We start from the raw sequence: 21805 nt of genomic DNA on the forward strand, positions 1-21805 counted from the left end.
GGCCGAGCCTGGCAGTGGCTGAGGCTCAGCACCAGCCTTCCAGCTCCAACAGATGGCCCAAAGCGCCAAACAACAGTCGGCACTGCTAGAGAACATCTGATACTGGTACTTCATCAACCAAAAGAATGGGTGAAGTGGGGCATTCCCATTTTGGGGAACGAATGAACGAACAAGGGAACAACCCCCTGGTTAAACAGAAACAAATTATTTAAGACTTACTTGATCTGAGTCAAGTGTAACACGCAGACCTAGCTTAGTCATTCCATCTTCTTTCAACAGTTTAAGATGAGGACAGAGGGCTAAACAGAAAGCCTTTGCCACGTTTTCAGTCAATCTGCTGTGATCGGCTGGGTCACTCAGACCATTATGTTGCTCATCATTTTCCAGGAAAAACACCTGAAAGAAAGAGTTAAGACATGACATTTGGCTTTTCTAGAAAATAAGATGCTGTTTAAACGTTTTACAAATAAAGAGCTGCTCAGGGAAGACCAGCAAAAGACCCTGAAGACAAGTCACCTTGGGGAGGGGGGGGGGAAAGAAAATTTAAAAAGCCTTCAAAAGAAAGATTTAAATAGTCCTGTTCTCAAAAACTTTCAGTTTTGGTCAAAAGCCTCATCATGGAAATTCACTATGTAGTGCACATAGTTTTTAATAAAAACCTCTTTTTAAACAGATGTTACTTTCAGAAAATTCACATTTATAGTAGGAGCCATCCCAGCCTGAAGATTTGTACTACTGTTGTTACTGAACTCGTCTCTGTTGAGCCCAGCTGACCTGGGAAAAAAAGGATACTGAGGTGGCAAGCTGCAGCGTGAGTAACTTGGTTCCTCCTGGGCAGGTTACATGAAACACTTCAAGAAATATTTCAACATTCACCTTTGTGTGCTGGCAGAGCCCCAGGTAGCATCAGCTATGCAAGCAGTTTCTGCAAGTGATTTATGTCACAGCATTTCCCTTTTAACTTGCAACATTTTAGAGAAGGTGGCTCAAAATAACATCTTTTTAAAATAATTATTAAGATTTGTCTCCATTTAAAAAGGTAGTTTTTAACACAAATGGAGATGAAACCTTGGGTAACACAGTAAACAAGTATTTTTCTAGTTCCTCCCCCCCCCCCCCCCCCAATATGTGAGAAGGTGGGGGGGCGGTGTAGCCTGACAGCAGCCTGAGCTGCCCATCAGTGACAGGACATTTGATTCTGCACGACGCCGTACTGAATCTTTCCTTGCAGGTAGGAACGACAGTACAGGTTTGTTCTGGAGAATTTGCTGCTTTAATTTTGGCGAGTAGGGAGAGCAGGTGGAAAGAAGAGTAGGCGGTAGCTGCAATCCCAACATGCCAAGCGCTGGTTTATGTGCAGCTCAACTTGACTGACTCACCTCTGTCCACCGGATGACCTTTCCGTTTGCCTTGTACTCTGAGCCATGAAATATCTTCACGCTTGTTATAGACTCCATTGATTTGCCATCAATAGGGCTTACAACACTGTGAAATGGAGGGAAAAGGGTAAGTTCCGACTTAGCAGAAGACAGGAGTTGAGCAGAGACCATGCCAAAAGAGAACTACGTGGGATCAAAGAGCAGCTCCTCTGCTACACCTGAATCCTTCAACTGCCTCGCTGCAGGTTTTTTCATAATTGAGCATTCTGCTATTTGAACTGCGACTACACAGCAACTTACCACCTCGGCTTAATGGGGCACAGACCAAAATTAGCCCCGGAAGGAAACCCAAAGGCTTCTTCTCAGAGTGCCAAAACCAGTGCTCTTGAATGCAACTGCTAATTGTGATGATGGTGCTGTGCCTGGAGCTTCATAGTGAGCAGCCTTTCTGGAATGGGCTCCTGCGGGACTGAGCAGGAGGGACAGGTGGAGAGGCAACACGCTCCCTGCCGTCCCGTGCAGCTCCTACCCCGACACCCACCCCGGCGATACGCACAAACCAGATGCAGGAAGGACCTTCCTGAAGGTGTTCAGCAAAGCTTCACACCAGAGCTGAGAGCTCATAAGGTGCTAACGCAGCCATGAGGCGTTTCATACAGATTTGATTTTTATTCATTTGTAACCTCAGTGTAGGCCAGCAATACCTGAAACACAGCCCAGAATTTAATTACAGAACCTAAGACTGAGCCAGAGCCTGAAACTACAGAGTGAGCCTTCTTTCTAGATGCTGAGTCCTTAAACATTGTACCCATCACAACAGCACTTTACTGCCATAAATACTTAAGCTGCCATATACACCTTTCTTTTGGCTTAACTATCAAGAGTCCAGATACACTGTTGATGCTCAGCAATTTTATTTCCAGCACTACTTAATGCAAACCAAGCACCAAGAGAGCAAAGTGACCACAATATGCAGGGTTCAGCACTGAGTGTTGGAGACAAATTAGTGGTTTCCAATAACTGGGTATTAGCAATGGCAAGAAATCCATAGCATTGACAGCTTTCTAAATTGATGCCCCAAAGCTCTGGTATCTCAGTTCCACGTTCATTACATTTAATTGCATCTTATCACTCAAAATAGAGGCACAGACTTCTCATTCCTATTGGTAAAGACTCATGCACCTTAGAAGATCGATTAAAATTTTTAACAAATACAATCAAACTGTCATCATTCAATGTCAAGTGATTGCTCCTCTACTTACCCCTTACTAAAATTTTTATCATCTTCTACCCACTGAATATGAACGTGTTCCTGAGGATCTTCAGCATCTACTTTGCCACAAGTGATGGTGAAGTCTTTCATCTCTCTCAAGGCCTGCCTCAAAGAGTCCATGTTCTCAGCAGTTATCTGGACCATTACTCCATCTAGGGAACCAAGAAATCCTCATAAGCCAAGATAAGCCACACTGAACAGAGCCTATATAAAAAAAAGAAATAAACATCCTTCCTCTTTTGCAACAGAAAGGTTAAACATCTATTTTAAGAGTCACGGGCAGCAATGCTACATAACACCATTCCTGAACTCTCAGATTCCTAAAACATAGCGCTGAGGAGTGCTGACTAGGGAAAACACAAGGATAACGTCCATCGACCAGGTAAAGTCCTCTATAGCAACAGCCACATTAGTTTGCCTCAAAACACGACACCTGCTCTAGGCAACCCTCAGAAACGCCATGTGACCCCCCTCCATTCAGCCATCCCCTCTGCTGGCACTGGAAGCAGCAATCCAGTGCTGACAGTTTTTGAGAAGTCAGTGCCTGCCTGACAGCAGCAAAAGACAGAATTTGGACTGGAGCAGGCTAAATTGCTGCTGAAATGACTTAGCAATGGTACACTTCCCCAACAGACTCCTTGCCTGAATCTACCCGTACCCCTGCCTTGCACAAAACAACCAGTTTAGACACAGAAAATGGTATGATGCCCTACATACACTGACTTACAGCGAGATGGCTGCCTGTCAGCCCTGGGTGACCGCTCACCCACAGACTGCACTCTCATACAGCTTCAAGCTCTCAAGCCGGCGCAGTGGAAGGAGTTCCTGCTCGTCAGTGGAGCTGTGCTAACTGCACGCACGGCTTTCCTGCGTGCCTCGCTCACAAACTGGCAGGAGCACACTTAAAACATGACTGTCTGCACCGTCACATCTGCGGTGAGGTTAGACTACAAAGTTCCGTAGCTCAGCTAACAAGCAGTAACGGCTTTCAATCCAGTGTACACGGCAAAAGAAGAACAAACCAAATCAAAGAGGTACCAGCTCAACTATCTCGACTTGTCATGTTCTCATCTGCCCACATACAAGCACAAAAACAAGGCACATTCATAATCTTGCATAATGCAGAGCTACTTGGGAACAGAGTAAGTTTAGCAGGGCTTCCTCTCCTGGTCGGTGGATTACACATTCCATATTTCTTAGGCTCACAACTTCCTCACTCCTCAACCCAAACCAGTACACTGGTCCCAGGCTCACAAGCCAGGTATTTCATATCTTACCATCATTTTCTTGTGTCCCTGTTCTACAGCATCTGGACAAGTTCTTCCTCATTAAAGCAAAGAGGGTGGGGTTTTTTTGCTAAAAAGTAGGATAAAGCTGAAGCAGCAGCATGATTCAAATGCCCAGGGCATAGCAGCAGAGCGCTAATAACTAGAGAGCTGAGCTGTGTTAAGAGGGAAGCAATCAGTTCAGTTCTTACCTTCTACTATACTGGATTTGGCAAGGTAGCCTGAAGAGGATTTTAAAGCTCCACTGAACACAAAGAAGCTGGCACCAGTCACTGCAACAACAACGAGGAATGATTTAGAGAGGCTTCATCAAAACAAGAATATACAAGAATCAGGTATCACAGCTCTGTCATCCGGAGAGGTGATTAAGCTAAATCAGGACAAGTGCTGCTTAGAATTATGGTGACTTTTATGCACATCACAGGCTTGCATATGGAAGGGCAAATCACCCAGTTATTTTCTAAACTGGACAGCAGTTTTTGTCAACCTTAATAAATGTTCATATTTCATCACTCTCCCTCTCCCCACACACACCTCTAAGTTTCAGGACTACTAATTTAGGGTAACCAAGTACATAATTAACTTCTAAATGTTCCCACACAGCTGGCAAAGACTGTGAGCGAGCTGTTTATGGATCACACTGTAACACCAACCCACAGGCAAGGCCACAGCTCAAAGCCACCTGATTTAAAGTAAAATTCTCCTAAATTACCACTAAGCATCATGAAATTCCTGCTGGAAATCCCTCTTCTTGTCCCATACGTAAAATGAACAGAGGTCAGGTAAGGCAATCAGCCCTGAGTGACATCCCATGCCAGTATACTCACTGGAGTGACTGGGGATACTTGCAAAACATAAAAGTTGGCCTCTCTCTTGCTTGATCTCATTTGGAGATAGTATAAATGTCTTTGCCAGAAACTGCCCCCAAAACCACAACATTTAAATTGTCAGCACACAGCTGCTGCAGCCTTTCAGCCTACTCTAACAAAAATAAAGCCTGGAAATTAGATGGTCTCATCGAGGTGAACACAAGGAGTTTCTTGAAGATGCGTTAGTAAAATGCTGCTGTTGTTGGTTATTTCTATTTACCTTTCTCTGACGCTAAACCTAATCTTCCTCCTTTCACATAGATTAGGTCAAGCACAGGCAACCACAACCTCACCTGCAGTCTCCAATAAAGCCAAAGACCGCTCTCATTACTAATGTAGAGATGTTGCCTGAGCTGGTTACAGCACTGCGACCTCTGGAGCGCCGCAGCACTGCCTGAGCAGTATTGTGCAAGCAGTATTACCCTATTTACAAGGCAGCAAGCTGTTATGTGCTTTATTTTATGACTGTGTGATCTATGAAGTTGCTAGAACACCTCTCAGACAAATTCTGAACAGCACATTGACCTAGAGAAGCGTGATGTGGACTGTACACAGGAGGCAAACTGCACAGCGTGCTGCTCCCTGACATCTGAGATCATGGATTCTGCAAGGGGAATAAAACACCAAGGGGGCAAAGGGCAGATAGAGCAACGTGTTACTACTCCTTGTGTTGCATGTCTAACTCACAAAGCTGCCCATTCAGTAGCACCAGCAGCCAGAATTATTTGCTCTGAATGTCTAACAGAAACTCAGCAAAATGCAGACAAACCCAGTTCTGACTGATTCACAAAGCCACATGCTGGAATGGTAACACAAACAGCAAAGAAGTCACACAGAGCGCCGGGACGGAACGGCCTCCTCGTGAACCCCCGTTCTCACCCTTCCTCGGCTGATTATGGATGCTGATGGCCTGCGTCTGGTAATTCCCGTCATCATTCTGAACACACACCAGATGCGAGTCTGCCTTCTCATTGAAGCACGCTCCCCCTGCTAGAACATGCTCGTTGGATTTGTTCATGGCTTTCATCATCTGCAAACAAAAAGGTTTACCACTTCTACGCTGTTCGTCAAGCACTACCATAAATAGGGGATTCTTGGAACAGTTTAATTGGACAGAGCAAGCTTCTCAACAGTGCTCATATTCTCATGTCAGAATTTAGCACTCGGAGCCATAAACTGCTTTTGAAAAGAGGGTTCAGATCAGGTCTAGGTGCTTTAAAGTGCCACCTTTTATGTAATTAGGAGAAATGGAGTAAGGGATAGCTGAGCTATATAGGTTGCAAAAGCTATTATTTCCAGATGTTTTAAAAAAATAAACTCACAGGAAAAAACATTAGAAAAACATTGGTAGGAAATATCTGACTTGTTTACACAATTACAGTTGCTTATGACATAAATCATAAATGCTGCCTCCACAGTTCAGTGCTAGACTGGCACTCAGACTTGTAGCATTTAATCCCAGTTCTGCCATGACCAGACACCAAAGTTTTAGTGTCTCTGTGCTTCACCTGCATGAACTGGTGAAATTGGGATCAATGTTCTCAATCTGAAGACTTTTTTAAAAGATCTGAATCACAGACATCCAGAAACAATTTTAATTCTCTGTGAAGGAGGCCTCCAAAAAGCATCCGAAAACATTTGTGATACATCTGCACTTCAGTTTTGCTGATTATCATCTAACATACACCCAGTTACACGTCTTGACAAAACATTCTTGTAAATTATATAACTTCTTTCCTTTTCTCCTCTCTTCCTCTTCATGGAAGCTCAGACTATGAGATTTTTGATCCAAAAGAAAACAGAGGGAGTCATCTATCTCTGGAATTTGTTTCAAAACCAAAAATTATATGTTTGCTTAAAAGAAAAAAAGGCAAATTAAATTACACACATACTCCCCAGTGAAAACCCTGATGAGAAGGAACATGCTGAATTATTTGACATCTCTTAACAGCACTCATACTCCCATCCTCTGCTTCCTGTAGCTGATAAGCATGCACGCTACACACAACACATTTGTCTCTCTCAGTCTAACGTAAAACCTTAATTATAGCGTCAGGAACATTAGCTGATGCTCACTAATGACAAATGTGCACAGGTGTAATGTTTGGGGAGGAAACTTAATTAAGATTTTGCATCAGACAGCAGCGTATTTCATTATCTAGTTTATCATGCCATGCTCCAGAAACGAGATTTTAGCTCAAGAGCAGCCATCTTTATGGAGCCCAGTAGTTGCCTTTAGCATAACAAGAAACAACTAGACATGGCAACTGTGCTTTGTAACAAGGCAACTGATTAAAAAAATGACAGTCACCTTTGCTGAGGGACTAAACAGGCAACTAAGTATCACTGTAAGCTGTAGCAAATTTAAATAATTTTTGAAATAAAAATATGTATTTAATGAAAAAACTATATGTTAATGTTTAATTTGTTAATTACCATCTGAATTCTCCACGTTTAATCCATGCATGAGATTTAAAATTAGTTTTTCACTTTCTAGACAGTTTGAGTGACACTCTTTTCTAATTAAATAGTGCCTTACATGGGGGAAAAAAAGTAAAGGTCTTCTGGTTTAATTCATCTTAATTCAAACTAAACTCAGATGAAAAATTTTCTAGTAATTCAACCTTTCAACTGGATTGTAAGCAATAATGTTAAATAAGTAACACTTCCTTCATTTAAAAAAGCTGAATCTTTGCCTCACACTGGAAAGAGAACCCAAGCACGATGCAGACATTTTGCTAAGCTGCACAACACAGGAATTTCCTCACAGTCCAGCTTAGTGCCGTGTCCGACACAAATCCAAAGCTAACACACCTGCCAACACCAGGCCCAGCTAACACTTACTAAACTGCATCCTATGTGCCAATCCGTATTCAATTCATGCAAACTTCACTGACCTTTTCCATTTTCTTACAACTGCATCAAGAATTAATACACTTTTTAACAGACCCTTTATCTTCTTGCTTCATCAGTTTCATCTTTTTCAACTCTCACATAAGAACGCTTTTTCCTTTTTTTCAATTTATTTCTTTATTCTCGCTGTTGTTTTAATCAAATGCTTCTTGCAAGGAAATTCTCTCTTGAGATAAAGCTGTATTCTGCTCTGATATTACAAGAACTTTTACAAATACCATTTTCCCCAGGAGCTTTGCTCTCACCCCAGCTGCTGATTGGTTTCAAAATATCAAACTACCCCTCCTCTTCAGACAGAACATGAAATCAATTGCCTTCTCCCCTGCTCTCTTTCATTATTGTTCAAATACATTCTCACACAGCTTTCTCAACAGCTCTAAATCCTAAAGACACTGACTTTCTCAGTATAAAGTATAAAATTTAAATGTTGAGAGAAATTTTACATAAACAGCAATCCAACAAATACTAATAAATGCTTTGAGTATGCACACACAACATAGACGAGAAGAGCTAATACACTTTTTCCTCCTAGTTTACCTCAGGTGTAAATTTTGTCGACTTTCTTGCTCAAATGAAACCAGTATTACATTTTCTATGTAAACAGTTATAAAACCTGAAGAAAAGGAGTTTGAGAGTTTAATTAATCCTGAATTTAATTGCATTCTTCTTGTGGAGCCACCCTCACTCACTTTCAAAAGATGTGTTCATCATGCATTTATCATTTGCTTTTGAGGCAGTTTTCCCTAGTGGTAGTGAATAAAATAAAATTCCTTTAGATTCCAGGTCCTCCAACCACAAAGAAACTGTACACAAATGTATTTCTTATAAGCATTACCTCATTGTATCTGTTGCTAGGAATTTTGATGCTGGTTTTTCTGACTTCCATATCAACCACTAAACCTTGGACCACAGGCAGTGTGTACTGGTAATTTCTGAAGTCCTGGTAATTAAAACAAGTTTTTAAAAGTTAGGCATGATGACCATCATTAACATTGTAGCTTTCATGACTATCCTAGTGACTACTAGTTAGCCCATTAAAATAATTGTAATCACTGACTGAAAGGCAGGAAGGGATGGAGACATCACAGCTTGTAACCTTTGTAATCAAAATACACAAATGAAAAAACATCATCATGACTGTTAGTCATTTCACCGATTTTCTTACATCAAAATTAATATTCTCCAGCCTTAAATGTCATCACTGTACGTAAGAAAATCTGCTCTCTGTGTTCTGGTACATTACTGGATAGAGTTATTAGTTTTTCTAGCAGTGAGATTAAGTCATGCATTGAAGAGAATTTTCTATATTGAAAATATTACCAAAGTAGGAAGAGCTAATAACTTCGCTTCAGTTGAAGCGCTGTATAATCAGAGAGCTGCACACTGTGATGACCCAGCACTTCTGAGGAAGGAATCGGAGCAACTAGTGCACTCGTTTCAAGATCCAAACATCCTCAGGTGGCCAGGTTTTGGATGTTGATTTGGATACCTTGTTACAATTCACTGTGTTGTTGAAAGCTAACATCCAGTATCGGTAACAGGAGGTAAATTCACTCAAAAGCCCACTATTTCCTCTTGTCATCTTTTAAGTCTGCCAGCTACTACTCTGTGCAACAGGAGTACAGTTCTCCCCACACTGATCTATTCACACCGACAGAACGTACAAACTCAGTCCCAGCACTTACTGCAAGAAGGTTCATAATCGTGTGTCCAGTCTCTCCAAACAAAGGCTTACGAAATCTGACACTAAAAAGTGGGCATGGATAAACTAGGACAAAATAAAACAGAAAAGGTCAGATTGAAATTTACATGCTGAGATTCTGCAAAAACAGACTCAAATACAATCTGCTCAGTTGAATATGGTAAGCAGCGGCAATAAAAAAAAAAGACTGGAAAGAAGACTAGAGTTTAAAAAGCAAAAGGGAAGAAGTGTTTAACATTATAATGCATCTTACACATGTGTCATGGCTCCTTGCCCACCGTGCTAGAAACAGTAAGAGGAATTACGTGGAATGCTTACAAGTGCCACACTGCAAGACTGAACCTAGCAATCTGGACTCTGACTGCAAAGATGACCTTTCGAAATGCTTTTCTCAGGCTACTTCGTGGAAATGGCTTCTTCCTTTTTTATGACCATACTGCTGCTTGCCACTATAGCATCATAAACCTTTAGCTTCTGTGGGTGACATGTGTGACATTCAAGTCATAACACAGATTATTTCATTTTCTCTTTTCATGATTTCATAAGAACAGGGCAAATTCTCTACAGGAGTATGTAAAAAACAATTAAAAGGACATTTACGGTATGTCAGCAATGCAAAGTATCTGCATTCCTTGGCTGACTTAGCCGTACTTGTAAAACATCTATGATGCAATTGAAACTGTAGTGTATGGATCTGGCTGCATTACATTATGTTGCAGCAGAAGCCATAGCAGTGCTTGAAACATGACTCATGCAGTAATACGTAATGCCAAGGTTTTCTAAATGCATGTTTGAAGGAAGGTTCCTAAACTATCCTCAGGCAAACAGCCTGATTTCCCAAAATGCCACATATCTTCAAAGTTCCCAGCGTAGTCAGAAGGGGCTGCAAAATGCTCAGCAGGTTTGAATAACATCATCAGGATTTCCTGATAGAAATAAGCTCCAGCTTCTGCACACTGATGCGGTATCTGGAAAGCATCACAGCTCCTACACACGCTGACCAACTCATGCAGCGTCCTCAGGCACCGAGAAGTGCTGAATTTTCCCGTGTCTGCCACCCTGGCTGCATACAGCAGCTCAGCTACGCCCCAGATGCACTGAATTTCCCTAGCTTGAGCTGTATGGTTGCTCTGCAGATGCTCAGCGGACATTTTCTGGACATCTAGCAACCCAGAGTGACGCCTGCATCTGATCTGCTGCACATCCAGCAGAATGGGACAAATGGCTGAAATCTGACAATTCCACCAGAAAAGAGGATGTATCCAAGGAAACCTGGGACACAAATGTAGCCCCTTTCGAGAGGGGACTGAGGAAGTGACCTGCAGTCACAACTGTCACAGCACAAGTGAATATGCCTAAATCCAAACCACAGCTATACAAGTGATTCAAACCCCAGCTTCCCAACAGACTCACAGCAGGTACTTCTGTTTGTGAATATCAAAACATTTGTTTCTGTGCTCTCATCCAAAATATGAGCATCTTTGTTTTTCTAAATGTTGATGGGAATAAATATACTACTTAAAAACCTCATGGACACACACAAAAACTTACACATCTTTAACACTAATGTTTCTCTGGACAAGTTTAACATGCAGTCCTCATCCTCAGAAAGCAAATTTTGAAGATTTTATTTTTCCTCTCCAGTAATTCAGGTATTTGATGAAAAATTCCCAATGTTCCCTAAACATCACAAGTTAAATTTACAAATCCCTATAAGGCACATTCCAGAACTTACTTTGTTAAAAAGTTTTGAAAAAAATTAACACCAGACCATTTTAATAGTAATTCAGATTTACCAGTTTGCCAATTAGAACAGCAGATGAGCAAGACAGCAGATTTTTGGCCCATCATGGTGGACAGACTTCCAATAATAATCTCTTTGCTTCAGCAATGGCAAGTGTCTTTTTCAAAATATTTTATCCTAACTTTATGCTAACTGCATGCTAACTGCTAAGATTTTGTTCAGCTGAAACACTCTCTCCAGCTTATTTGTTACTAGTTGCCACAGAATTTTTGTGACAAATTGGCACGTCAGTTGCCCCTGCACACATATTGTTATTCTCTGGAAAATGAGTGTGGTTTTAAAAACTTAAAAGCAAATGCTCTTTCGTTTCAGCATGGAAAAGAGCTTCACATCTCAAAGGCTCTCCCTTGTCCTAACTACACCAGCTAAATCAGGCTTGTTCTGCACATAACTCTATTTTGGGTCACTAAGTGAACTACAAACAGCTGCTCAGAACTAGATTTGTCTCCACAAAAATCTCCCTGATAACTAGTACAGTTGTAAAAAGGCTGTAGGTCGTATCACAACCTCAGTACTGCTGTGCTGTTAGCTGGATGCAATGTGGGTATAAAACATAATTTTTACTTGCCTGTTTAAGCTTGTGTGGCTTTGACAGGTAACAATTTAGGGCTGGGTGTGTGTGCTCTAGACCGCAATATATTCTCCTGCAGAAATAATTGCAGCTAAAAGAATGAATGTTACTTACGTCTGTATTCAGCTCCAAGTCTCAACATCAGCCGAATGGGGAACACTTTAGCCCAGGGAGTCTCCCATTTTTGAATGAGGATGCCAAACAAGTACGGTGGGGTTGGGAGTACCAGGTCTTGCAAGGACTGATATGTAGCCGCAACATACAAGAACCCTCCATGTTCTTTGCTTCCAAGGAAGCTCTGGCTGAAAAAGGAGTGTCCCAGGTTGCCAACAACGTTACCTATGAAGAAAAATGCTCATTACTTCAGCAGATTGAAAGCTTTATGAAGAATTTAAAGAGTTTTTCAGAAGGGAAAAAAATCCATATTAAACTCACTTTGTTTCCTGAAGAGCTAATGTCTATTAATCACACAAGAAACAATGATTTGCTGCACACAGGGGCTCAGGTTACCTCGTGTGCACAAGTGTGTAATCTGTTACGGAGTAACTGCTGTAGACCAGAGCCACCAAAGCCATGGGTATCTCCGGTTGATCCGCCTTTGGTGATACATGTACTCAGTGACTATCACCAGTAAGAAGTCAGTTCTGTAGAAACACACACACATATCTGCATTTCTGTGCCTGACTGAGCCATGCCTGCAAGGGTTACCAGGACAGCACGTTCAACCACAGATGTGCCAACTCTTGTGGGGAGCAGGGAGGGAGTCTAGCCTCAATCATTTCTGTGGTCTGCCTGTTTCACAGAGATCTGCCTGTTTCAAGTAGTAGAGGCAGTGTAATGGAGGGGATGATGCATCTCGGGGATAGCCAAGGAAGAGGAAGGATAACTCAGGCCAGTACTGCTGCTAAGGAAGTAGTACCTGCAACCTCCCCCTAGCACTACAAAAGGACCTAAAGAAAGCCTGGTTTTAGTGTCTTCCAGATACTTGAAGGGTTTCCACTGCAGAAGCTGCTGTTGACAGAACTTTTAGATCCAACTGCGATTAAAGGAGAGAGGTGCACCTAGTCGAACAATTAGGCCCACTGGTTGCCCTTCCATTTAGGCAAACCACAGGGGTGCCTGCTCAGACACATATTGAAGATCTGGGTCATTTTAAGAATTGCACAAAACAGTGTTTATTTAATTAGTATACTTAATATAAAATGCAACTCAGAGACACACAGGGGAGAAGTATCACTAATTTTTACTCACATTTTTACTCTTTGATGCTCTTAATTTCCAAAAATGTTTACACTGGAATGGCTGAATGAATCTGAATGTTGATTAGATTATTATAGCATCTAACGCAGCATTTAACATTGAAGTAAGGAACCATAGTGTGATTCCTTTTATCAAATGACAACAGCATGCAAATAATGTACAGAACAGCGGACCACAATTCTCCATAGGAAGATGTGAATATTAATAGTGATGATTTGCTCTCAAAGAAAAACACAAGTAATTTCAGAGACCGTGGTGTGGTTGATCACACCACTCATGAGGAATTGCATGGGTTTGAGATACTTATGCAGACCTCCTGGGCTTCTGCAGTAATCCCAGGCCTTCCCACCTGCAGACAGAGAGACTGCTAAGTAGGAGCTTCTGCTCTTCTCCACCACCTCATAATGGAGTGTTTGTATTTGAACCCAAGGCAGTGATGTGCATGTTGGAGCCATGTACATCAACTGGACAGTAACTGGAGGGTTTCTCCCTTTTACACACAAGAGACACATACAGACGCACAAACACTAGGTTTTAAGTAAGTAAAAACATGAGTCATGGAAGTGCAACTTGATCTTCAAGTAAAGTCTTTTCTATTTTTATACTGCAAAAGAGCCTAAAAATCATACACAAGCATTTACAGATGCAAGAAAATAAATACAGTAGGTACAGTTTTGGCCAGCAAAGGAAAGGTTAACCAATGAGTCCTTTCAAGTCTGTCTTTTACACTGAACCCCTATGAAAGTCCCAAGTCATAGCCACTCACCACGAAGCCAGTGCGAGTATGAGAATAATACAGCTATTCCTACCCTCACTCTGGAGACATGCCCATGCTACATTACATCCCTCCAGACCACCATGGCACAATCACCACCAAGTATTGCTTCCTTCACATGACCCTGGGACCTCCAGTTTTAAATACAGTTACTGGCAGGGCTGTAAACAAAAGGCTCCTTTTATACTCCAACTAAGTTCAGGAGTTTCCTTGCTATTCAAATTTGTGGGCACTTTAGCAGAATTTTTTTTTCTGTATCCACAAGGTGCTGCACAAACTAAGTTCTCAAGTTCTCTGTTAAAAGGTGACAGGCTTTGGCAGCCCAGGCGCCCCACGGCAGGGTGCAGCTCACTCGCAGCTTGCCACTATCCTGCCAAGCTGATTTGTAATTTTACAGACACACACAAGCCAGAACTGACACCATCAACCCAGATCAAATTCCAGAACTCTTATAGCGGCTACAATTTCTGTAATGCCCAGCTGAGCATACTCGATGAAAACTAGCTACTCGTCAAACTGAAGGACTAATATGATTAATAGAGCCACATCAAATGTTGTCAACTGCTCAAAATCATTGATCCTGCCCACGTGCAAATGCATTTCTCTGCCAGCCAGTGCTGTGACACTATTGCCTGCTCAGTGAATACACTGCTAATGCACAAACTCAGGCATCTTGCTAGTGAGCTCAAACCAGTGTATCAATTGGTGTTCAAGAAGATGATTTTCTCTTATCTAAAATAGCTGCTGGAACCTTTCTATCTCAACTCCACTCATTTGCTTTTGCAGTTCCCACCTACCCTCACTAATCTCCTCTTCTTCATGTATACTTCCTTTTTCCCTTCCCATCTGTTCTTACCCAAATAGAAACTACAGGCCTGATATTAAAATTACTTGGTGAGCTTCTTGGTTCCAACATGACCATAATAATTCTTTCTAACCTTAAAATGTATGAAGCTCATGAACTGCTAAACTGAATTGAATTCTGCACCCTTTTCTGAAGTATTTTCTGTGTGAAAGAGGCTAGGCAAAGTGAAGCTGTACAATACTGTACAGTTCTGAGACGTGTGGTACTGCCCACTGGGATGACAAAGCAATCCACTTGTGACTGATGCCAAGTGCTGCAGCAGAAGGGGACGACTACTTATTTTTTCCGTTTCAGGAGATGGAGCTTCAAGGCTCACACACTTGGGATGTCTTAACAGGAATTTTTTTCAGCCAACAGAAACATGAAAAAAAATCTTCAGAGTGGAATCTGCAACTCAGCTGTTTAGTACTTTGCTACCATGAGCCACAGCATTATAAATTACTCCTTTTGACACAAGCAGCTCGCACAGTGCAAGCTCCACTAGGTTACCACTATTAAGAGGACAAACTATTGGGATTAAGTAGTTGTGCTGCAATTCATTAATTGTAAGAGCATGCAAGAGCCTGCCATGTGGAGAGCATGGGAAGAATCAAGCAAGTGTCTTCCTAGCCACCTCTCTAGTGCCCTTTTCAATCAGCAAACCCAAATCAAAAAGCCTCTTTGGGCTTGCCCCACAAACATTTCTGCACTGACCAGGGACTGTCAGCCTTTCCTGCCACGTCTTTCCAAGTCAAGGCCCCACTGATAAGTTGCTATTACCAACCTGACATGGTCAAATTCAACCCACTGCACTGTTACACATTTTAAGCATTGAACTGTGTTGCAAAAGCTCATAGAGAAAGCGTAGCTGTCAGAAAAACCTTCCAAAAAAACTATCCTCAAAAGCATGGACTTTAATTTACAAAATATCACAACTTCCTTTCTAAAGAGGTAATCTCAGAATGAACAGAGAGGTGCCTTTCCTTATACTAAGTTCCAGCACCTGACATCAGACAATTGACATTATTTAGGAAGTGCCATAAGTGTGCATGATGCATCTAAAGCAGCTCTGCAGGAGGTCAGTACTTACTCTCTTCTCAATTAGGCTGGGTTACCCTTGACTTTAAATCCTAAGCAGCTCTATAAAGTCCTTTAAAAAAAACATGCTTTTATCCACTGATGTGACCTTCTCTTCAGTCATGATCCATGCTGGTTTGAATTCTTCACTTAGGTGTCTTCCTCTGATGAACAATGTACTTTGCATATCAGTTTGGCAATCCCTTCTGGACTCAAAGCAATTTATACAAGAAATGGTAAAGAACAAAAGATTCCTGCATTTGTTTATTGTCCTCAATATGTGGTGAAGTCAGTTAGGTGCTTTCACCAAAAACAGTGAAGTTAAATTCCTAATATATGCTTCATGTCTTTTGGTTAATCTCAGACCAAAAAACTGGTATTAGCATCCAGTCTCAGGGAAGGCAGACATATGTGGCTTGGGGAAGTTAGCTGTATCTGACTGGCCTCATTCCACTGTCAGCAGTAAGAACCAAGAACTGCCAAGTACCAAACCATACCAGGATCCCAAAAACCCAAGCATCCCGCTTCTGTAGCAAGAGATGCAAAGCAATATTCACCTGGGAAAAATCTTGCCAGATGGATTTTCTTCAAGAGCAAATGACCACATACTCTTTGGAAAACCAATACAAACCCAGTCACCACTGCACCAAGAGCCATAAAGAGACACAGAAAAAACAAGACCATGAATGCAACTTGATGGCACATCTGTAGCAGATGCCAATGTTGAGAAAAACATACGAAATTCCACATTCAAAGTTCTGACCATACTCAGCATCTTTTTATTGAAACACATCAGCAAGTAATTTGGAAAGAACTTATTCATATTGGCAAGGGACGTAATACTTCACTTACTATCACTGTGAGTAGCAGCTACCAGCATCCAAAACTTCCTCAGACTAGTCCATGGCAGTCTTCCAAACAATCACTCTCACACCTTATACGATGTTTGATTTTGTATCCATCTTTCCACATTACAGTTGCAGGCATGTATTATTCACTCAGTTAACTCCAGAACATCTACATGGGCTTCTTTACAGATCTACTCCATATTAGCTACCACCTCATTTAATTAAAACCAGGCTGGGTAAAAAATACACAGAACTGTGGGTGGGATAGATCCACCCTCACCCAGAATATCCCCAAAACCAGGGCAATCACAAAGCCATTTCAAGTAGTTGCCAGATTTGCATTTTCACTACAAAAGTAACAGTAGCATTTATTGTATTCCACCACAGAGTTGATGCACTAGGGCATATCTGGCAGCTCTATATTAACACATCCAACTGCTTCAAAGTATCCATTTAGACAGACAGAAGTTCTCATTTTTCCATTCACTAGACCTCCTGCCAAGTTTATAGCCAACAGACAAGGATAACCATGGGATTACTATTACAACAGTACAACTACTAAAACCACAACAGAAATCATTAGCTTTCAATTTCAAAACAAGAAAAGCAACACAGCAGGGAGCTTGATGGCAGAGGGGCCAGAGGAAGAATAAAGCGATGGAAACTGAACAGTAATTAATACTTGCCTTAATTAACAACTTTAGAATTTATTATAACTTACATGCATACAACCTATAGTGAAAAATGCCATTTTTCCTTCAAAATCCCTCCATTGTTTTACGATTATAAAGCCCTAACATCAGACCATAGCTTGAGGTTGAGGACTTCCCATAACAAAACTAATGAAGGCTCAAGGCGGTGCTGCACCAGACTGACACCTTATCCATGCTGAAACAGGAGATGAATCTGAAGGACAAACTGCAAAGCGGTGAGCATACAGACTAAACGCTCCTGCCTGCAGGTCTGAGGCCTGGGCTCCGCTGCCACCCCTTGCACATGCTAGAACCATACTCTGCAAATGGCTGACAGCAGCACCTAGCACAGGGGACTCAGCCTCAAGAAACAAATTATCCTCTGAGGAAAGCAGAAACATCTGGGAAGAGGCACGAGTACATACAAGTTTGTGCTTCTAGGTTTCAAACGAGCAAGAAGGGCTAGTAAATAAATGTGACTCATGAAGAAATAAGTCACTATAGATAGGGGCTTTAATTAAATAAACAAAAGGGGAATGCTGTATTTTTCAGCTGAAAACAAAAACAAGAAACCCAAAATCACTCCAAAACAAAATCAACACGACTAAAAGTAATTTTTGTTTCTGTTCCAATAAAAAATACTGTGTTTTTTTATTTTATGATTGTTTTTAAGAAAGTATTTACTAAAGGAGATAAATAAAAAACTTCCACGGAATTTATTTTGGTTTCCTGATGGCAAAATAAATTTAAACCAATATATTATATAATGAAAAATGAAACTGTGAGGCAGGGTTTTAAATAGTCTTTAACTTCTAACGGGAATTCTCATTTACTCTAAATGTCTATCATCTAATTGCCAGGAGATGTGCAGTACCTCTGAAATGAATAACTCTGGAAGCGTGGCTCCATCTACGACAGCATGCAAACTGCTAACCACTTCCAAGGGATTACAACCACCAAACTGAAACCCCTACAGCATCATATCCTGTCTCTCTGGCTGAATAACGTTTAAAACAGCCAGAGTTGCACATATGCTAATATATACTTCTCCCTCCCAAACACGCATGACTTGGAAAGAAAAAAGGATGGTTACTGAGAGAGTGCATTACAAAACGCTATGGGAATTTATCAAGGTGCTATGTTCTACAAAAAATTCCGTGCGGTTTGGTGTTATATAGCAACTCAACGTGTCTATCTACTTCTATTACATGTCTGAAATACAAGACAGAGCAAATCTTACCAAAAGAACATTACACAGTGGAATTCTTAAACAGTGAAATTTGGTTTCTGATTAAGAATTGTACAGTAGTAAACAGCTCTTTGCACCAGTGCAATTGTAGGATATCAAATTACTACCACTAGAGCACTAAAAAAAGAATTCCAGATACATTATGTAGGAGTTATAAATTATGTATTTCTGTAGTGTAATTATACAAACTTCACTGCAATATATACACCAAGCTGGATTTATATCTGTAATATACACATATATATATATACACACACACACATGCTGTTTTTCATATCTATCTCCCCCTGAATAACATCATAATTAGAAAATAAAGCATTGCAAATGAAGTGAGGATTGGAAAGATATTTGTTTCCAGTGTACTTGAGATCCATTATGACATGTGATAATAGTACATTCTGAACCTGGCAACCTTTCTGGACAAGCTGACCTTTGTTGCATCAAGACATTTTAGGAAACAAAGATCTTTTTCATGATTTTATTGAAGTGTAGCATTCAGTCACTCCAAAGGCATTGCAAATATACGCAGAAGCCCTCATAAATCTGTTTTCAATATATAAGCTTAATGTGATCCAATTTCAGGTCTGGAAAACTAGCTTTATTTTCTAATCAGTGGAACCAAATACTTTCATTTTTCCTTATGCAATAATTTTTGAATTCTAAGGTCCAACAATAGCTAGAAGTGGAAGCCCATTTACGTAGCAAATGTAAAATGTGTAAAGGTTTACATAATACAACCTTGCAATTGAGATACTAAAATTAAAAATTCAGGGATAATTTCTGCAATGCCCCACAATTCATTCCAGGCACACATATACATATATATTTGTATTACTTTATAATATAAATAGTATCTCCATAATGTGGCAATAGACATACACACTGTGGGAATCAAATTTCTGAACGACCTAGTTGGGGGATATTTAACATACTATCCATAAGGATTCCCAAAATTTTCTTTCTGTATCTTTAAAAAAGCTGCCCTGAAAAAATAATTATTAGAAGCAACATCATTAGCGTACCCATGAGCTCTGCTGAATATCCTACTACACTTACTGCTAGATGAAGTACAGTGCTAATTTCAGCTATGTTAGCCATATTCAAATTCCTACCCCAACACCTGCAGAAGCAGTGAGAGCAGACATTCAGCAATGGCTGCTGAACACAAAGTTGTCACAGGCAGAGTCCTCCTGCTCTGCTGCTGTAATAGTCTATGCATGGCCTTTATACCCCAAACTTCTTTGTTCTGGTGGCACCAGAGGAAGGCTGGAAGATCTTTGGAGCAGCTCCCCAGGTTACCAGCACCTCATAAATACTTTTACTTGATAAGATGAATATAACACTGGATACTAATAACCAATAACAACTCAGCCCCCTATTAGCTTTCATACTTATTCTCTTCTTATATTCTTTTATAAAAAAATAGCCATTTGTTAAATGACAAAAATGTATTTGACTCAGTACGATCATCTATTCAAACCATTTTCAATAGAGCATTCCTACCTGCTAAGGCATCCCGGTAAAGTTGCACAAAATGGTTAAAGATATCCTTAGGCAAACATTTCTCATCAGGCAAACACTGCAAGAGAATGACTATCTCTGACTGCCCCACTGCATGCATGCCTTTCGTAGTGAAACACCAGCACTTCCTGTTCACATCTGCAGAGAGGAAAACATGTATCAGAATTTCATAAAATAGGCCTAAATTTCACTACAGGAAGACAGCTCTTTCAAGAATCAGTTTTACAGCTTGTTTCTTTGCAGTATCTGTCACACAGACAAATTATGTTCTAAATATGTTACTTTGCAAGCAAGCACATCCACAACAAAAGCAGCTCAGTAATTCCCAGTTTACAGCTAAGAAAAAGCCAGAGCATTACAGCTCCCAGTGAGATCTTGGGATTAACACCACAGAGCAGACTTTTAGCAGTTTCTGTATCCAAATTAAAGGACAGGATTTACATGGGAATGAAGGAACCTGGGAAAAGACCAAGCTGTTGGCTGTGTATATCACGATCCTGACAGCTAAAGTGGTATCACTCTCAAGATGGACAGCTGGATGTCACGTGTTTTCATGAGACATCACTGTGTTGTTCTGCTTCACATGAATGTTAGTGATGACACATCTCTAAACTTCACAGTTCATCTGCTGAGAATATTAAGTTATTGAAATAAAACCTTTCATCTAATATGTATATATATGTGCATACTAATGACATTTTATACACATGCAAAAAATTGTACTGCTATCTAACCAGATGCCAAAAGGTTTATAAACATCATCTTAATTTATTGTATGAACTTTTCACAGAACCAAAACATTTTACTGCAAAACTGTCCTTCTCAATTTCTCAAATGTTTTCTTATCCAGCAGAGATCAGCTAAGGCACTAACATGAGAAGCCACCTGTGTGCCTCCCCGTTCATTCCTCCCTCCCTCAGCACATGTACATGCACAGTAGAGAAAGGATAGAAGAGGTGCACAGGAGAACGGAATGCGTGTACTACTATGGGATCCTATCTGATCCTTCCAGAATGGGATGATAGCAAAATGAGTTAAGCAACCAAAGGAAGGAGTGATAAAATACCTCGCTCTACCAAGCTGGACAGGAGACACTGATCTCCACACCTGAGACTGGAGGCTCTATCAGTCTAGTTTATATTTTCTACACAAAATTATTTGTATTGATGTCTAAATCATTGAAAAAGAGCCTTTTGTAATTTAACTTAATATGGCCAAGTACAAAGTTTTCAATCCATCACATTTTCAGAGACCATCCTACCAAATAAAAAAATGCTGCTGTTCCTACTAAGAATATATATAACATTTCCCCTCTCATACCCAAGCCTTATTTAAAATAAAAACTTACAATTTACTATTTTTACCATGGACAGCAAATTAGCATTTAAAACAAATACTAGAGGGTCAGGGCCACCATCCTCCAGCTGCTGCATGACAGAGATCTGAGAAGGTCTCTCTTCTACAGCATAGTCTATGAAAGAAACAAGTAAACACACAGTGAAGTAGTTCTTAACTTACTGATACAATACTCTACATGATAATCAGATAACCCCAATTGTGATGCTTTTTGCTTTTTTAACCTTTTAAAAAAACCCCTTATTTAAGTATTGCCAGTTTGATTGATTGCTTCCTAGGCTGTTTTCAAACTTTAATAGCATTTATGTGCATAACCCCAGTACATCCTTTAGAAACATGCAGCTTGTTTCATAAATCAACTTTTTTTTTTGGTATCAACTGGAGGA

The 21805-nt window shown here is 40.6% G+C and overlaps 1 protein-coding gene across 5 annotated transcripts in view; it reads right to left on the reverse strand.

The window, feature by feature from the left end:
• Nucleotides 1–21805, reverse strand: part of ZFYVE9 (zinc finger FYVE-type containing 9) — a 62558-nt gene that overhangs the window by 3167 nt on the left and 37586 nt on the right. For all 5 annotated transcript variants that reach the window (XM_074832033.1, XM_074832034.1, XM_074832035.1 and 2 more), the window contains 10 exons: nt 21412–21534; nt 20046–20201; nt 11912–12136; nt 9406–9488; nt 8556–8660; nt 5687–5837; nt 4130–4210; nt 2642–2804; nt 1380–1485; nt 220–396 (listed from right to left, as the gene is read on the reverse strand). In XM_074832033.1, the coding sequence (XP_074688134.1) occupies nt 220–396; nt 1380–1485; nt 2642–2804; nt 4130–4210; nt 5687–5837; nt 8556–8660; nt 9406–9488; nt 11912–12136; nt 20046–20201; nt 21412–21534 (1370 nt within the window). The remainder of the gene's footprint in view (nt 1–219; nt 397–1379; nt 1486–2641; nt 2805–4129; nt 4211–5686; nt 5838–8555; nt 8661–9405; nt 9489–11911; nt 12137–20045; nt 20202–21411; nt 21535–21805) is intronic.

Source organism: Strix aluco, chromosome 8, assembly GCF_031877795.1.
Source record: "Strix aluco isolate bStrAlu1 chromosome 8, bStrAlu1.hap1, whole genome shotgun sequence".
Taxonomy (NCBI): domain Eukaryota; kingdom Metazoa; phylum Chordata; class Aves; order Strigiformes; family Strigidae; genus Strix; species Strix aluco.